General features: G+C 45.9%; 1 protein-coding gene across 2 annotated transcripts in view; it reads left to right on the top strand.

Moving 5' to 3' along the window:
- Positions 1-16,236, top strand: part of PDSS2 (decaprenyl diphosphate synthase subunit 2) — an 89,708-nt gene that overhangs the window by 48,160 nt on the left and 25,312 nt on the right. For both annotated transcript variants that reach the window (XM_029047570.2, XM_029047569.1), the window contains exon 4: positions 10,700-10,774. In XM_029047570.2, coding sequence (XP_028903403.1) covers positions 10,700-10,774 — 75 coding nt within the window. The remainder of the gene's footprint in view (positions 1-10,699; positions 10,775-16,236) is intronic.

The following is a 16,236-nucleotide window of genomic DNA, read 5'->3' as shown; positions in this document are numbered from 1 at the left end:
TATCTAGGTATTTCCACTGAGATTTTTCCTTATTCCTTTGTTTTAGGAAACAACTTAATCTACTGGGTGCAGAATTCTCTACTAGGCATCACTGGATGCAGAGCCCTGTACTGGGCGCTTTCTGGTCATTCAGCCCCCTCCTACTAGATGCTTACTATGTGCTGCACACTATACTTGATGACTGCCGGGTTCAGGACTCTGTGCTGAATGCCGAGTGCTCTACTAATTGCTTGGGTGACAAAGTGAAAGTAGGAGGCTCAGTTTCTTGCCCTCAAAGAGTTTGCAATCTAATGGGAGAGATAGGAAGACACATTGATTAAAAAAACTGGTAACCACAAGAATTTGGAAAAACAAACATGGAGTTCATAGATCAATAGCTCCACTTCTATTCTGGATAGAAGTGAATATCTCTCACTTCTCTCTCTCCTCTCTCTCTTTTTCTCCCTTTCCTGCTTCACCTTAGTCAAAGCTAGTGGCCAGACAACAGCAGGGAGAATAAGGGGACATGATCTCCTCGAAGCTAGCAGTCTGGAAATCTGAAGAATTCTTTGTGTTACAAAACAGCTTCCATTACATGAATGATCTCCTTCCAGCCAATACCTGTGGAGTTTCTCCTTTGAGAAGAAAATCACATCACAACCCCAATGTGTTAAGTCTTCTCCCAGGAGCCAGCCTGCCAGAAAAAATTCAGGGTGAAACATTCAGGGTGAAACAGCCCATTTTAGTGTTTGAGAGGTTGGAGTGTCCAGAACTGAGTGTCTGTCCACCACCTTTCCAATGTATTGGACCATACTTGCCCTTTTCCAATTCATGACCTATGGCTTTCTTTCCACGAAAGTGTACTAGTGGCAGGGACTTGAATGTAGATTTCTCTGTGCCACACTTTCCTTGGGGGTGGTGGAATGAGGAGAGAACATGTGCAAGATTTTGCAAACAGTATTGGCAGCAAATTGAGGGTAACAAACCGCTTACTCTGAAGCAATATACTTCGGCCCAGTATTTAAAGCTGTTTTATTCCTTGTAATGTAAACTTTCTTGTTGTAACTCAACTTAAGCTATCTTACCAAACTAATTGTATTGTGCTGCTAGACTCTCGTCTGAATTCTTTGTGGTGTCTTTATCCGGGCACTTCTCCCGGGGCTGACAATTAGATATACAATTCTGCCGTCAAAATGAAATGCAGAGCTATTTAATAATTGCCAGGGGTAAAATTAGCAAAGTCAATTATTTTCCCTTTGGCTTTTCCCTGAAGAAATTAAAGGTCTGCAAGGTAATTGCCTTAGGTAACACTTAGATTTTTAAATAACACTAAGTATAGGAATTGTCATAGTAATCCTCTGGTAATTGTCTTCTTGCTACGGTTGCAGGGTGTAGCTGTTGTGATGTAAGCAGCAGCTAAGGGGATTCATGATGCCTGACTTCTGGAAACAATTGCTCAAGGATTTCATTCATACATTTTCAGCCTCTCTATTGAAGATCACAAGAGCAGTTGCTCTCTTAGCCCTTCTCCAAGGGAGACAGAGGGCTAAAGATTTGTGAAAATGCAGTTCATCATACCACAGGTGACTGGACTCCTAAGACGTGTAGCTGTGATGGGTCCATAGACAGCGTCCAGGTCTGTCTCCACGGCAGGACCCAGATGGAGTCTGAAGTCGAGAGCATGCTTGGCCATTGAGCGGATGGGGATACATGGCGTGCTGGATCCTGAGGGGGATGGAAAGATACCCTGTCATTTTCTAATTCTGACTCGCAGGGTCTCCCTGGGCCTGTGTTGTTTCCTAGACTGTTTTTTAGGATCGGGGCACAGCAAAAACAAGCTGTGGATTCTTTCCTACTAATACATTTTTGTAAATGAGCCTTCGTTCCCAATTTGCTGGTGGGTGGTTATGTGAAGATCTGAATCCCTGCCTGTTATTGTCACATCTCAGGCTGCAGGTGGTCCCCGGACCTGGGAACTGAGCTGGACCTCTTGTTCCGGACTTTCCCTGGCCTCTGAGGGCCCCAGGGGGCCCCTGTGCATCAAGAATTTGGGTATATAAATAATCCGGGGCACAGATGTACTCCTTACGTAGCTGATGCATTTCCTTATGGTAGCTTTGTTTTCCTAAAGGCATAAATATGTTGTTTACAAAAAAGGACTTGTGTCAGTGTAAACATTTCCACTTTATGTGTGCAAATCTAATCTTTTTGCACCAAATTGAATGTGTATAGTATTAATAAAATGTGTGTCTGGCCTAGACAATGCTATTCTCCCATTCGGGTGGCAGGCTTAATGGAAGAGTCTATAGAAATGTCATAGTCAGGTTTCTCTAATGAGGGTGCTTTCATATTGAGTTTTAGATCCGAAGAGGGCAAGGCCTTTACATATAGGGCTGGCACAGAATCGTACTCCAGTTTAATCAAATTTGCAGAAATGATACCCAGAATTAGCAGAGTGCGTTTTCTGTTTTCCAAACTGCTTTCATTCCAGTGATTTCCTTTTCTCCTGCTACACCCCTTGGAAAAGACATCCATGTCCCATTTCCAAGAAGAAAGGACCCTGAGGGGCAGTCATGGGTCAGTGACTTGCCTGCTGGTGGAGCTGGGATTAGAACCCAGGACTTCTTGATCCCGTACTCCAGGCCCTTTCCACCAGGCATTGCATCTTTTAGTCTTTAGCCCGGTTTGCATCAGGCTGGTGCATTTTAAGTAGACAACCCACTGCAGTTGAGTTTTTCATAAGCAGCAGAGATTTTGTGTGAGAAGTTGTGTTACTCAGCGAGGTGGAGAAATGAACCTCTGGGAGTCCTTAAGTTCTGCTTTTTCTCCTCGAAAAGGCATTTAGCACAGAGGCATTTTTTAATATAGAGTTTAAAATGATTCCTTGCTTCGTTGTCTGGAGCACCTCCTTTGTACTTTGAGCTGTGGTGGTAGTGCTTTATCTCTGTCGTAGTGGATAAAGCATGGGCCTGGGAGTCAGAAGGACCTAGGTTCTAATCCCAGCTCTGCCATTTGTCTGCTCTGTGACCCTGGGCAAGTCACCTCACTTCTCTGTCCCTCAGTTACCTCACCTGTAAAATAGGGATTAAGACTGTGAACCCCGTGTAGAGCAGAGACTAACTACGTCCAACCTTGTATCTACCCCAGCACTTAGCACAGTGCCTCACACCTAGTAAGCACTTTACAAACACCATATAAAAAGAAACGAAAAAACTTTCCCTCCGAGTGAAATATCTGTCATGCTCAAGCTGGATCTCTCCCCTTTTCTAAGTGATTGGTCATGTGGGGTGAGATCTCTCTTCACACCCCCTACCCCGTTCAGAAAAGCTCTTGGAAAGTTTCTGTGGCCGGCTCCCGAGACAGAGTGGCACTTTGAGAGCCATGGTGCAAGTCTCCAAGGGAAGGTGCCTCAGAAATAACTTCATCTCAGGGTCACTATTGGACAGGATACTAACGGAGCAACACAGTGTCTCCAGGGTTTTCTGGGACAGCGCTTTTTGAGTACATAGATCATGTCTTGTTTTCTCAGTTGACTGGCAGGCAATCAATCAATCAATCAGTGGATTTCATGGAATGAGCATCTGCTGTAACTAGTTCTGCTGAACAAAGTAAGTGATCACGTGGGACAACCTGAATACCCTGTATCTACCCCAGTGCTTAGAACAGTGCTCTGCACATAGTAAGCGCTTAACAAATACCAACATTATTATTATTATTGGGAGGGTACAATGGAGGATAAAGATATGATTCTTGTCCTCAAGTTGCTTACAGTCCAATGGGAGAGTCCCTTTTTTGTCAGAAAAGTCAAGGATGACCAAAATGCAGGAAGTGTAATAAAAACAAAATGAATGGATAAAGAAAACATAATGTTTTCAGGAAGCCTATTCTTTTTAAAATCAAAATTGAATTTCTTGCCATCATCTTATTAAAAATTATTTTTTCCACTCCCCATAAACCTATCCATCTGAGAGCCTGCCACTATTGGTGATTCAGATTCGGGAAATTGAGGTAGTGTGCATTACTCTCAGCCTAAAATGGGAAAAGAGTTAGACAGGTCATACAGGCTCTCCACCCAAATTAGAGGAAAGCCAACTGGAAAACAGAGTGGAAGACAAGTGTCTTATTAGTAGAAGTACTTCTACTAGTAAGACTGGTAAAATCTTCCCCAGGAAAATAGTATTCTATTAAGAGTACATCCACTAGCATAGGCAGTGAGTTTGAAACCTGAGCAAGACTGTTAGGAAATTATTGTCTCACTCAAAGACTATTGAGAGTGAATTTGTCATCCAATTTGTGGGCTATAAAAGAAAATTATTGGTTTAAACAAGTACAACCAATTTATGATGTTCTTCTGGTTCCCACTCTATCCAAAAGGCCCTTCAGTAGGAAAATGAATTAAACCAACATGCTTTGTTATGGGCACAAGTGATTATACCTCCTAAGCAAATAGCAGGTGGCAGAGTTAGCCATTGCATTTACATGGCATTTTTTATTTCCCTTATCTAAAATTTACTTTAATGTCTGACTCCCTGTATAGACTGTAAGCTCTCTGTGGGCAGAAAACTCAGCTACCAACTCTGGTATGTTGTATTCTCCTAAGCACTTGGTACAGTGCTCTGCACGCATTAAGCACTCAGTTTAAATACCTTTGATTGTTCGATTTATTGGACTGGGAACTCAATCTTGTTTCACCATGCATCGTTCCTTGGTCTTTTCAACACCTTTAGACTTGACTCATATTTCACTGAATGAACAAGTCCACATCATTTCACAGTGACGCTGGAGAGGACCCAGTAACGGTGCGCTAGCCCATATAGTGATGGTGAATCACACCCAGGCCTTGGATTGAGGTTCTGGCATTTCCATCATTCCTTAACCCCTCAGGGTTGTAAGCACAAGGTGGCATATAATGTTTTAGCCCGGGAGAAAATTTTACTGATTCAGGAACTGGGATTGGGGAGGGCTCTTCCTGGCAACTAATGATCAGCTGGAGGATCTGGAGCCTTAGGCAAAAGAATGGGCCAACAATCATTAGCTGACAGGTGCCTGGCCCCGAGGTCATTTCTGGTATTATTAGCTGCAGGAATGTCTGTCTGTTTTTTTTGTGGGGGGTCAGGGAAGGAGGCTGGGACTGAGGCTGAGTCCTTTTTCAGTCTGTTGGAAAGTTGAGTTGGGTGGTCTGCTTCAGTCCCAGTGACCTGAGGGCCATGGCTCTCTGTCCCGTTCAGCCCGTTGAAGCGCCTAAGCGCCTAACAAATACCATAGTAATAATGTAGTATTATTAGTACATAGTAGTACATAGTAGTAATAATGACAGCAGCCTGGTTCAGAGGAGGGCAGAGCCACCTGAGCCAGGTCTCAGGCCATGTCCTGGTTTGGCTGGATTTTGAGGGAGATGTGGCCGGTGGCCTGTGCTTAATGGTGTTCCCGCTACAGTTTTGGGGTCTGCAGTTTCACCTGTATCACATTCATTCTCTACTGGATAACTGCCACATCCTCACATCCCCCAAACTGGTATGGCTAAGTGGAAAGAGCATGGGCTTGGGAGTCAGAGGATGTGGGTTCTAATCCCGGCTCTGCCACTTGTCTGCTGTGTGACCTTGGTCAAACCACTTAACTTCTCTGGCCTCATGTTATGTTATGTAAAATGGGGATTTAGACTGTGAGCCCTATGTGGGACCACCTCATTACCATCTATCTACGGTGCTTGGCACTTAGTAAACGCTTAACAAATACCTTAATTATTAATTATTATTATTATTATTAATAAATAGGGCATTCAAACAAGTCTGTAACTTTGTGATGCAGGATGATGACTCAGTTAAAAACATGAAACCAAATCACTTTGAAAAATAGCCTTCATAATAATAATAATTATAGTATTTGTAAAGCGCTTACTGTGTGCCAGGCACTGTACTAAGCGTTGGGATAGATACAAGTAAACTGAGTTGGGCACAGTACATGTCCCACATGGGGCTCACAGTCTCAATCCCCATTTTACAGATAGGTAACTGAGGCCCAGAGAAGTGAAGTGACTTGCCTGTGGTCACACAGCAGGCAAGTGTCGGAGCCAGCTAATCTGTCTCTAAGAGAGAAAGACATCTGACGGGATTCCGTATATTTTTCAAGAGGGCGACATGTAGAGCTTTCAAGTGGCTTATTTTCAAAGGATGTGCCCTTGTTTGGGCCACGGTAGAGATAGAGACAGCACCATTCAGAGTGATCTATTATGATTTCTGTTAGTCGGTGGCCAGATCTCCGTCGGACCCGACAATGTCCATTGAGTTTCAGGCTAAACAGGTGAGAGCCTCCATAACTGTGGAAGAGTTGGCTTCTGGGGCTTCTTTGGTGGTGACAAACCTTGGGGCCGAGTATCCAAATACCCACTCACCTGTTAATTCCCCTTGCGAGGCAGGGGACTCGGCTATTTCCCAGTGGTTTCCCGATAGTTGGTCTGGTTCCCCATCCGCATCCAAAGAAGGGCCACTTGTAGAGGACCCATCTTTACCTTACCTTCTCCTAGGCAGTAGCTGGCACTCTGAAGCTCCAACTCATCTCAGCCTCCCACCCCTTAGAGGGCAGGGTGGCAACAGCCAAGGGCAGGACCTCCAGTCCCTTCTATCCACCGTTGTCCAAGAGCCCTCCTTCTCTGCCTCCTCGGGCAAAAACACCAAGGCCCAGAAATGCTGCCGATGACTCAGGGTTTAGCTGGCAGGTGCACCCAAATCCCATCTTCCTTGGTTTTAATCAGAGGCGACGATATCCCTTTAAGCCCCAAGGCCCCAGGAAAGGTCTAGATTTCCAGCAAGCCCAGCTCCTGCTTCACCTAGGCTCTCCATTAGGAGCATTTCTTCCCTAGGGCCAGTTTACTTCTGCTACTGCTCCGGTGCACTGCTGTTTGTTCACAGGATGAAGGAACTGCAATAAGTTTATGGGTAATTAATGCTGTCAGTCCTGCAGATGTGTCACAGGGCTTTGCTAGCAGCTGGTTATTCCTGCTAGCAGGAAAGAGTTAGGAGGGGTAGGTGTGAATGTGTGTTCAATTGCCTCTTAAATAGATTGTTGGATGGCATATTCTCCTCTTGCCCTCTCTGGGGGTGGTGGAAATGATCTTCAAAATATCCTTCAAGGGCAAGTGTGAGTCTTTCTACTCTATTATTTTCTGCTGTCTGTAATGTATTTCAACGTCTGTCTCCCTCCTTAAATATCAAGCTCCTTGAGGGCAGGGATCTAGCTCTAACCCAAGTTTTTAGTACACTACTCTGCCCACAATAGGTGCTTAGTAAATGTTACTGATTGATTTGAAGTCATAAAGGAGGCAGATTATAAATCTGGAGTATCTTCCAGAGTTTCGATGCACCGAAATAGCAAGAGAAACTAGTTGATTGGAAAGCTTTCTTTTATGAATAAAAACCATGTGGCTTTGGCTTCCCTGCTATTTTGAGGCCGGCAGACTTTGGAAGGATCACTTCAGCTGATGTTGCCTGTCTGTATTGGAAGATTTCACTGCATTGAATTCCCAGGCTGGGATCGGAGTACCGTGTCTTTGGGTGCGTCAGAGTGAAATGATTTCCTAGTTGAAGAAACATCTGCAACTCTGTTTAGTCGATTCCATCTGTCAGATGCTAAATGACAGTGCTCCTGAATCACATTTATTGACGCGGGCATAAACTGTCTACACAGAATACTTAACACCACTTACAGATATCATCTGTGTCGATTCAGGGCTGACCAACTTTGACTGATTCATTCCACAAATCAATTTGTGGACATAGAGCCTAGCTTGATGCCCGCCTCTGCCTAAATAGAAGCAAATAGTTTCCTTTCCTTTATCCCCGCCCTCATTTTCACTGCTCCTTATATTCATGAAAGCAGGTCCAGGGGTGGCATTGATCATGGGGCCCTTTTGTCTACTGTTCTATTTCTCGATAAAGTGATCAATGATGTGGAATTGCCCCTGCCAAAATGGCCCCCAAAGCAGTGCCGACTACTGCTGAGTCCTACTTCCTCCCTGTGAGAGAGTGGCCCATTGCAGAAGACTATTACCCCCTGGAGCAAGTCCTGGGGATCCCGAGCTTTCCCTGCTGCGGGATGGGGAAGTGAGAGGGAATGGGGGGAGAGTCAGGAGAGCTGGGCTGATGATGGTTGTTTCATCTAGGACAGTGACTCAGTGGTCTCTGCACCTAGAGGTGGGATGCTGCTGGTCCACCGTGTGTTCAGAGCAGGGTTGGTGGAGGGCATGAGGCATGGGGGTATGGTAGAGTGATGGCACCTGAAACTTCATCCACCCATCGTCTGGTTTTCCTTCTCTGCCCACCACCTGCATGCACTTCCTGCCCTGGTACAGCCTTTTCCCTGGCAAGGTCTGAGAAGAGGGGTGAGCAAACCTACTCTCTGAGACTTTGTGTTTATCTTGCCACTTGGGGATTCCTTCCTTTCCTGAACCCGCTCTCTGTTTCCCATGACACACACAACACATACATGCACACATATATACGCGAGTGCCAAATTCATTCAGTCGTATTTATTGAGCACTTACTGTGTGCAGAGCATTGTACTAAGCGCTTGGAAAGTACCATTGGCCAGAGTGTGAGAACCTGCAACATGGGAAGGCAAGGTTGGTCCCGAGATTCCTAGGGATGGAACTGGAGTTGAGAGCTGAAGCCGAGGTGGCAGAGGTCCACGCTGTTGCTATCCAGCTGCACTCTCGGGTGCTGGTGCGTGCCCTGCGCTACTGAGTTTCTGCAGCAGGGCAACTCTTCCCAGTCAGAGATGCATTTATTACCATAGGGCAGCCATGGTCACTTCCAGCACTTTCTAAACCCACCCCATGAGGGACAAGAAAACCAGAAATTTTCAATTGTCCCTGATTGGGCAAGAGGTTCAGGAGGGGGTGGGAGGGGAAAGGTATGCTTCTTCCCAGTCAGAGCTACCCCACAGTGTCCAGTGTCGGCCGTCTGATTTTTAGAGCAGGACTCAGGGTCTTTGTAAAGTCCTCTTCGTGTTGCCATAGTGGGTCTCAGGGCTCAGCCCTTTCACGAACCATAACATTTTTCAGGGAGTGATTGATCTGTATTATGTGTCCCAGCCATCAGGAGAATCTGGGGATGCTGCTTGGATAAACTGAAATGCAATCTGTGGCTGGGCATTTGCTTACAGACGTTCCTAGACCTATTGGCGATACCCGATCCTTCTGGATTTGGGAATGGAGCTTATCTGATACCTTCAGGAAAAAAAATCCCTTCGTTTTCTCTGGTCCCCACTTAAATAACTCAACACATCTGGTAACACTGGGGGATCATTGTCCTTTCAGTTCCTATGCAGCTCATATTGCCTCAATATTTCTTAAGTATTCGGTTACCTAAAGGGCAACATGATTAAAAAAGGACTGTTTTTATAGGTCTTACAAATTAACCCATCTGCAGTGCCAGAAAAAACATGCCTTTAATCAGCAGGGTTCTACAGTCAGCTGTGCCTGTCTGCGCCCGGAGTGGGTGTATGCGCACGGGGGAGCAAAGTTGGGGTGGGGGCAGCATGGGGAGAGGAGACACTTGAGTGCACCCGAAAATACTGGTCTCTTCACATACACTCCTGTGAAAAGTCCAGGGCTCCTCACTGTACAAATGAATAAATACCATTTGCCCAGGATAAGGTTTGGCCGTCAGCTGAAGAGCGCCCAGGATGTTGATGAAGCACACTGGGTTCTTCGAGAGCCTCCAGCCTAATGTCTTCAATTTCAAGAATGATAAAGGCTGAAACAAAATCCCTTAATTCAATCAGAACCATGTTAAATTTCGGAAGCAAAGGGGAGGGAGGATCAGATACAGAGCTGCATACATAGGAAGTTAGGCATTCAAAGAATTAAAAGTCAGGGAGGAGTTGAAGGGAATCGCCTCGAGGAGTCCTGATGTCTGAAATGGGTGCATTGAATTTTACAGTCAGTCCCAGTATTTTGTTGGGGGCTTTGGGGGAATTTAGGCAGTGCATGCAAACAACTCTAAATCATGCAGTGTTTCCAGAGAGTCCACTGGCTGCTTGTTTTACATTTGGAGTGGGTTTGGCATTTTTGACTTGATTCATATTTTTTCCAGGAGCCTAACCTTGATGGTAATCCGGATGGCCACGTATAATTGAAACACTGCCAGGTGGCAGGCGTTTCTAAGGGTGTGCATAGCGCTGACCCTCAGGCCCCTCACCAGGTCCATGTGCCTCCCCCCACATCACGACAGGGGCACTGCAGACCCGAGAGCATGTTTGAAAGCTTAGTTGTGCTGGTGGTTTGACCCTCATTTTCCTTCCTGAGTGGCGAGATTAGATGGAGTGTTGGAAAAGTATCTACCTGAGGGAACACGGTGCGACTGGACAGAGTTAAGGTCCTGTTGGTCATGGAGAATGGAAGCCCACATCCCAAACGACTAATCCTGAGTTTCTGGCTTGTTAGCAGATAATAAGAAAATGGATTGCATTGGAGAGGCTGTGTTGAAGATTTTGGTGGTCAGGGACTGTGTGGGTGTGTCCGGGCCCCTGCCTGGGACCCTGTGGGTTCATTAGCATTGGGTGTCTGGAATTCCATGGGGCTTTACTGGGAACCAGAGCTCCGTACTCTCACGCTTCGATCCTGGGAGGTCACTGAGCTGCCCGGGTCTTCTGGGCGAGGAAATGGAAAGGAGTGATCAAGTGTAACTCAAAGTCTCTTTTTCCCTCTGTCCTTGTTCTCCAGGTTGTGGAACTCATATCAAGTGCTCTAAGTGACTTAGTCCAAGGGATCTACCATGAGAACTCCTCTTCCGCTGAGGTAAGCTTTTAGGTGGCTTTGGGTGGTCCAGGAGGCACTGGGTGAAAGGGAAGTAGACCCTAAAGGTTGAGCTGTTTTAGTTGTATGGGCCTTTGTTTTAGATTAGGTTTGGGCACCGGGTGGGCCAGTCAATTAACATAACTCCCACACCCAGCCGGGCTTGCAGTCTGCTCCATCTGCCCGTCCCGTCCAGCCTGCTTGGCACCGTGATGGTAGACGGGATGACTGCGGCCTCCTTGCTGAGTGTCCATAAAATGCACAGCTCTGGCAAGGTCGAGGTGGCGGCTGCTGTAGCTAGGATGGGCGCTGTGGAGGCAGCTATGGCTGTCAGACTCTGAGCCACAAGGAGCCCATAGCTCTGCTCCTCTAGCTACAGGGCCCTTCTGCTTTTGTGGACTGAATCTTCCGTATTTGTCTTTGTTTTTATCTTTCGTTAGCATCCTTATTGTTTCATCTTTTTCTTATGTGTCTGTTTCCAGTTGCCCCGCTCCGCTGTTATTCTTAGATTATTAGCCCACTGGGGACCAGGGACAGAATTCCAACCCCAGTGCTGAGCACAGTGCTCTTAATAAATTCTATTAATTGATACTGTTGCTACCCACCCCAGGCTCCGAGTTTTGCCCCCTCTTCATTCATTCAGTCTTATTTATTGAGTGCTTACTGTGTGCAAAGCACTGTACTAAGCGCTTGGAAGAAAGTACAATAGCCATTCAGTCTAATTTATTGAGCACTTATCTTCAGCCAGACAGGTGAGTACAATGCAGCAGTAAACAGATGCATTCCCTGCCCACAACAAACTTACAGTCTAGAGGGGATCTTCATCACCTTCAGGTAGCTGTCTCTTAGCTCAGGGGAGCCAGAGGAGGCCTGGGCTGGGACAGTAGCCCAAGCCGTCCCCGGGAAACGGCTATTTTCTTGGGCCCAAAGGGAGCTGGCCCTGAAACAAGGGCATGATTCAATCACCAGACTTCCCATCTCTTGAATTCCGACAGCCCCGTAAGATTTACTGTTACCTTGGTCATGTCCTACCCTGCCAGACCTTTGACGGTGGCAAAGATGAGCTATTGTGCTGAATTGAATGGAAGTGGAACGAAGGTTTTTTGACTCATTTAACAGAACTTTGCGAGAAGAGTTTTGTTCCACTTCTAGAGTGAGGTTATTTCTCTTCCTGCAGCCCGTTAGATTTTCAAGAATGGCTTCATTTATCCCTATCACCATTGAACATTGCATCTGCTGTAACCAGGGCCTTCATTCTCTAGCTTCTTCAGCACACCTATTAGCGTCATTTCATCCTCTAGAGGTCGACAGGACCACGCGTGCATGTACATCTTAAGCTGTTTGACCTTTCTGCTTTTTCCCAAAGAGATTATAGTAATGGAGTAAAACTGTAGAAGATGAATAGGCTGCTTGAGGAACAGGATTCTTAAAGGAATGGGGTTTTGGAGCAGGGGGTGGTTTGGAGGGCTGGCAGTGGCCTCCTGGTCAGTGTTGGTCACCCACCAAAAATCTGCTCAAGTTGATCATCCTTTGTGGGGCCAGCTGGCGGGGACTGGACGTATGAGAAAGCCTGGGGAATGGGCGGGCACCCCTAGTTTGAGGAATTTTCAATCTTCCTGAGAAATCACCACAAAAACACACACTCTCTCTCTGCCCACAAGTTGCAGGGTTTCATCTCAAATTCCTCCTCCCTTTCCTCTCATCACATGCCTTCTCCCACTGAACCCCCACTCCCTGGTTCTTCCCCTTACCTCCCTTTTCCCCCCATCTACCACATACAGCCGAGTGTCTCTGAGGGTTGGTCCGTATTTCAGTGGAGCCGGGTGGGCACCCGATTTTGGAGCAGCGGGCAAACGGGCATGGGCTCCTGTCTGAGGGGAGCCTGGTGGCCCACAGAACACAAAAGAATTGCTTTGTGATTTAAAATACATCAGGAGCCATTTCATCTCTCCTAGGGCCAGGGGGACACAATAGGGTTTTGTTTTTGGTATGGTAATATGAGGCCATAACGAAGAATCTGAGCAGCACAAAAATAGCTGGCAACAGAACTCTATCTAAAAGAGCAGGTCTGGAGAGGCAGGTGGAAGTAGAGGGGACTTGTAACCAAAGCTTCATCCTGAACCCCCTGCTCCAGAAAAAACATGTCAAGTGCAGGTCAGATTCTCGAGCTCCAGCTTCCCATTTCTAAGCAAAGATGTGCTGAACAAGGCTTTACTTTCAATCCATTCTTGGGATAATAACTAGCAATCTGGAGGTGGGTGACCTTAATTTCTTTTTGCTTCACTCATTTAGTAGTTTGTAAAGACATAGCACAAATCCAGAGTTTTTTCTTTTAGAAGTAAGAAGCCAGTGAACCTGCTCTGCCATGTTTTTAAATATATGTTTTGGCCCTTTGTCCCAACAGATGGACCAAGCATATCAAGCTGAGAAATAATATTTTCTAATTATCTGTATCTGAATGGAACAATGGATTTAGAAGGCTTGAATGCAAAACTTCGAGTGAAATATAGGTCTCTGCCCCAAATAAAGTGAGACTAAAATTCTCCACACTCTTAGTTAGCTCTGCCACAGTGTGCCGGGCTTCAGACCCCTGGGAATTCCATGGCTTGTAGGTGGAGGAAATTTTTTTTGGTTTCAAATTAATCTTGGATAAAAATAGAAAAAGAGCACCTTGCTGGCTTTGGGAGGGTCCGTGGCCTAGTGGAAAAGGCATGGGCCTGTAACTAAGAGGACCTGGGTTATAATCCCAGTTTGCAACTTGCTTGCTGTGTGACCTTGGACAAGTCACTTAACTTCTCTGGGCCTCAGTTTTCTAAACTGTAAAATGCAGGCTCAATACCTGTTCTCCCTACTACTTAGACTGTTGAGCCCCATATGGGACAGGGACTCTGTCTGCCCTGATTAACTTGTATCTAAACCCAGTGCTTAGAAAAGTGCTTGACACATAATAGGTGCTTAACAAATACTGTAGTAATTATTATTTTTCCCAGTCCATGTGGCTTGGAGTTCTGCTAGACAGCACTCAGGTCACCTCTCACCTCTCTGGTCCAGTGTCCCAGTTTGAGCCTTTCTAGCCACCCCCCGGCACACATCTCACACCCCTCGGAGGGTCCTAGCCAGGCCCTTTTTTCATCAATGCCACAAATGCATGGGGCCTTTACAGTCCTGTCGTTAAAACTCCATTCTGTACACCAGCCTTCCACAGTTGATTTTTCCACATCACTTGAATTCACATCTGCTAAGAAACAGGAAAAGGGTGCAGTAAGTATTACTTGCAGAGCTCTAGGGCCCTGGCTCTTCCATCTCCTCAGTTTGCATATTGTAAAATAGATGAATATCACTGCATTATCAAAGTTAAGCTAAGATATAAACTAATTACAGTCAATAGTGCTCGAAAAGATGGCTTTGTTCGTGAAGCCACCTTGAAGCACTCAGTTTGCGCCCTCCTACATCACCTTGCTACTCCTACTAAAACTCTACCCACACACTTCTCTAAAGTCAAGGTACTCACTCTACCTGAATCTCCTCTGTCTTGCCGCTGACCTCTCACTCATGTCCTGCCTCTGGCCTGGAACACTCTCCCTCTTCATAGCCAAAAGACATTTACTGTCCCAATCTTCAAAGCCTTATTGAAGACACATCTCCAAGAGGCCTTCCCTGACTAAGCCCTCATTTCCTCTTCTCCCACTTCCTTCTGCATCACCCTGATTTCCTCCCTTTATTCACCCCTCCCTCAGCCCCACAGCAATTTTGTATAAATCCCTAATTCATTTACTTATATTAATGCCTGTCTCCCTCTCTAGACTGTAAGCTTGTTGTGGGCAGGGAACATGTCTACCAAATCTTTTATATTGTACTCTCCCAAGCGTTTACTACAGTGTTCTGCACATAATAAGCATTCAGTAAATATAGTTAATTGATTGATGAACCTCGTGTTTTAGAAAACTTGCATGCTCAATTACAACCTGCATTTCTTTCAAAACCATGTCGACTTTAAGCATTTGAAGCTTGCGTTCTCTGCTGGCCTACCTGCATGGCGGGATGAACTCTGTCTAATTCCCTGATAGCATCGAAACCAAAGCATTGCAGTTTAAGCACATGGACTGGTAAAACTGAATGAATCCCAGAATGAGAAGGAGCTGAGTTGATTCTCTGCATTCGCTCCCTCACTTGCTGCAAATATCCCAGTTTCTTTGGACATGGAGTTGTATCTGGCACTCCCGGATAGAGGTCCAGGTGGAAGCCAGGAGCAATGAGCAGGGCTGTGTCCTGAGAGAATGGTGGCAATGTCCAGAGCAGCCCCCTTTTACTGACCCTTGTTTCTCAAGATGGAGCCCTACAAAAATGAAAGACGTTTTTCAAAATCTCAGGAAACCAGAACTAAAAGTCTTTATTCTGTGACTGAAAAAATAAAAGCAGCCTAACAGAGTATTTGGAATAGGAAAAAATTAAGTACATTTTAAAGCTTTAAGGAAACAAATTGTAGATTGTCTTGTTAAAAGATTAAAATGCCCTGGGGTGTGTTTTCCTGTCCCATTTGCCACCCACATTGCCCCCAAGACAAAGATAATGGACTAATAAAGCTTGTTCTATCATGTTTTGTCACTTCTGGGCATTTGTTAACACTTTCATTATTCAGAAACCCAGCCCTCTGATGGTGTCAATGATGAGGTTGAGAATAGAGAAGTACCTGTCCTATGATGGGCGTCCTGTGCCCTCTGAGTGGAGAGTCACTTGAATCATCCCATTGGCACATGAAGTGGCAACATTCTCCCAGATCGAAAGCTTATTGTGAGCCCCTTAAGCGTCTGAAACCCCAGGGAGGATCAGAGTCAGAAAACTTCCTGGGAGGTGAAAATTCTGCCGTAGGACAGATGAAGGGATGTTAGGTCAGATGGTTGTGTGGGGCATCAGCGAGTGGTGGTGGAGTAGGGGAAGAGGGAACAGCTGCAGAAGAGTAGGGATGGGGGGCCAGGTACGCAGTGTGGCTACTGGGGTCAGCTGCAGAGGAGTTACCGGGAGAGGCTCGTGCACTGGGCAGAAAAGCTTCATCAGAGTTTTAGCCCTGTGGAGGGTGTGGCCCTCAAGTTCACAGGTGGTTCAAAAGAGAGGTTGCCGTGTAAATTGCAAAACCAGATTGGCACAAGTCAGTCAAGTCAGTTGTATTTATTGGGTACTTACTGTGTAGAGAGCATTGGCTAAGCACTTGGGAGAGCACTATAATAACAGTTGGTAGACATGTTCCTCACCCACAGTGAGCTTACAGTCTAGAGGGGGAGATGGACACTAGTATAAAGTAAATTATGGATGTGGACAAAAGTGCTGTGGGGCTGAGGGAGGGATGAATAAAGGGTGCAAATCCAAGTGCAAGGGTGACATAGAAGGGACTGGGAGAAGAGGAAAGGAAGGCTTAGTCAGGGAAGGCTTTTGGGAGGAGATGTGCTTTTAATAAGACTTCAAAGGTG

Source organism: Ornithorhynchus anatinus, chromosome 19 (genome assembly GCF_004115215.2).
Source record: "Ornithorhynchus anatinus isolate Pmale09 chromosome 19, mOrnAna1.pri.v4, whole genome shotgun sequence".
In the NCBI taxonomy this organism is placed as follows: Eukaryota; Metazoa; Chordata; class Mammalia; order Monotremata; family Ornithorhynchidae; genus Ornithorhynchus; species Ornithorhynchus anatinus.
This window is presented reverse-complemented; position numbering and strand designations above follow the sequence as displayed.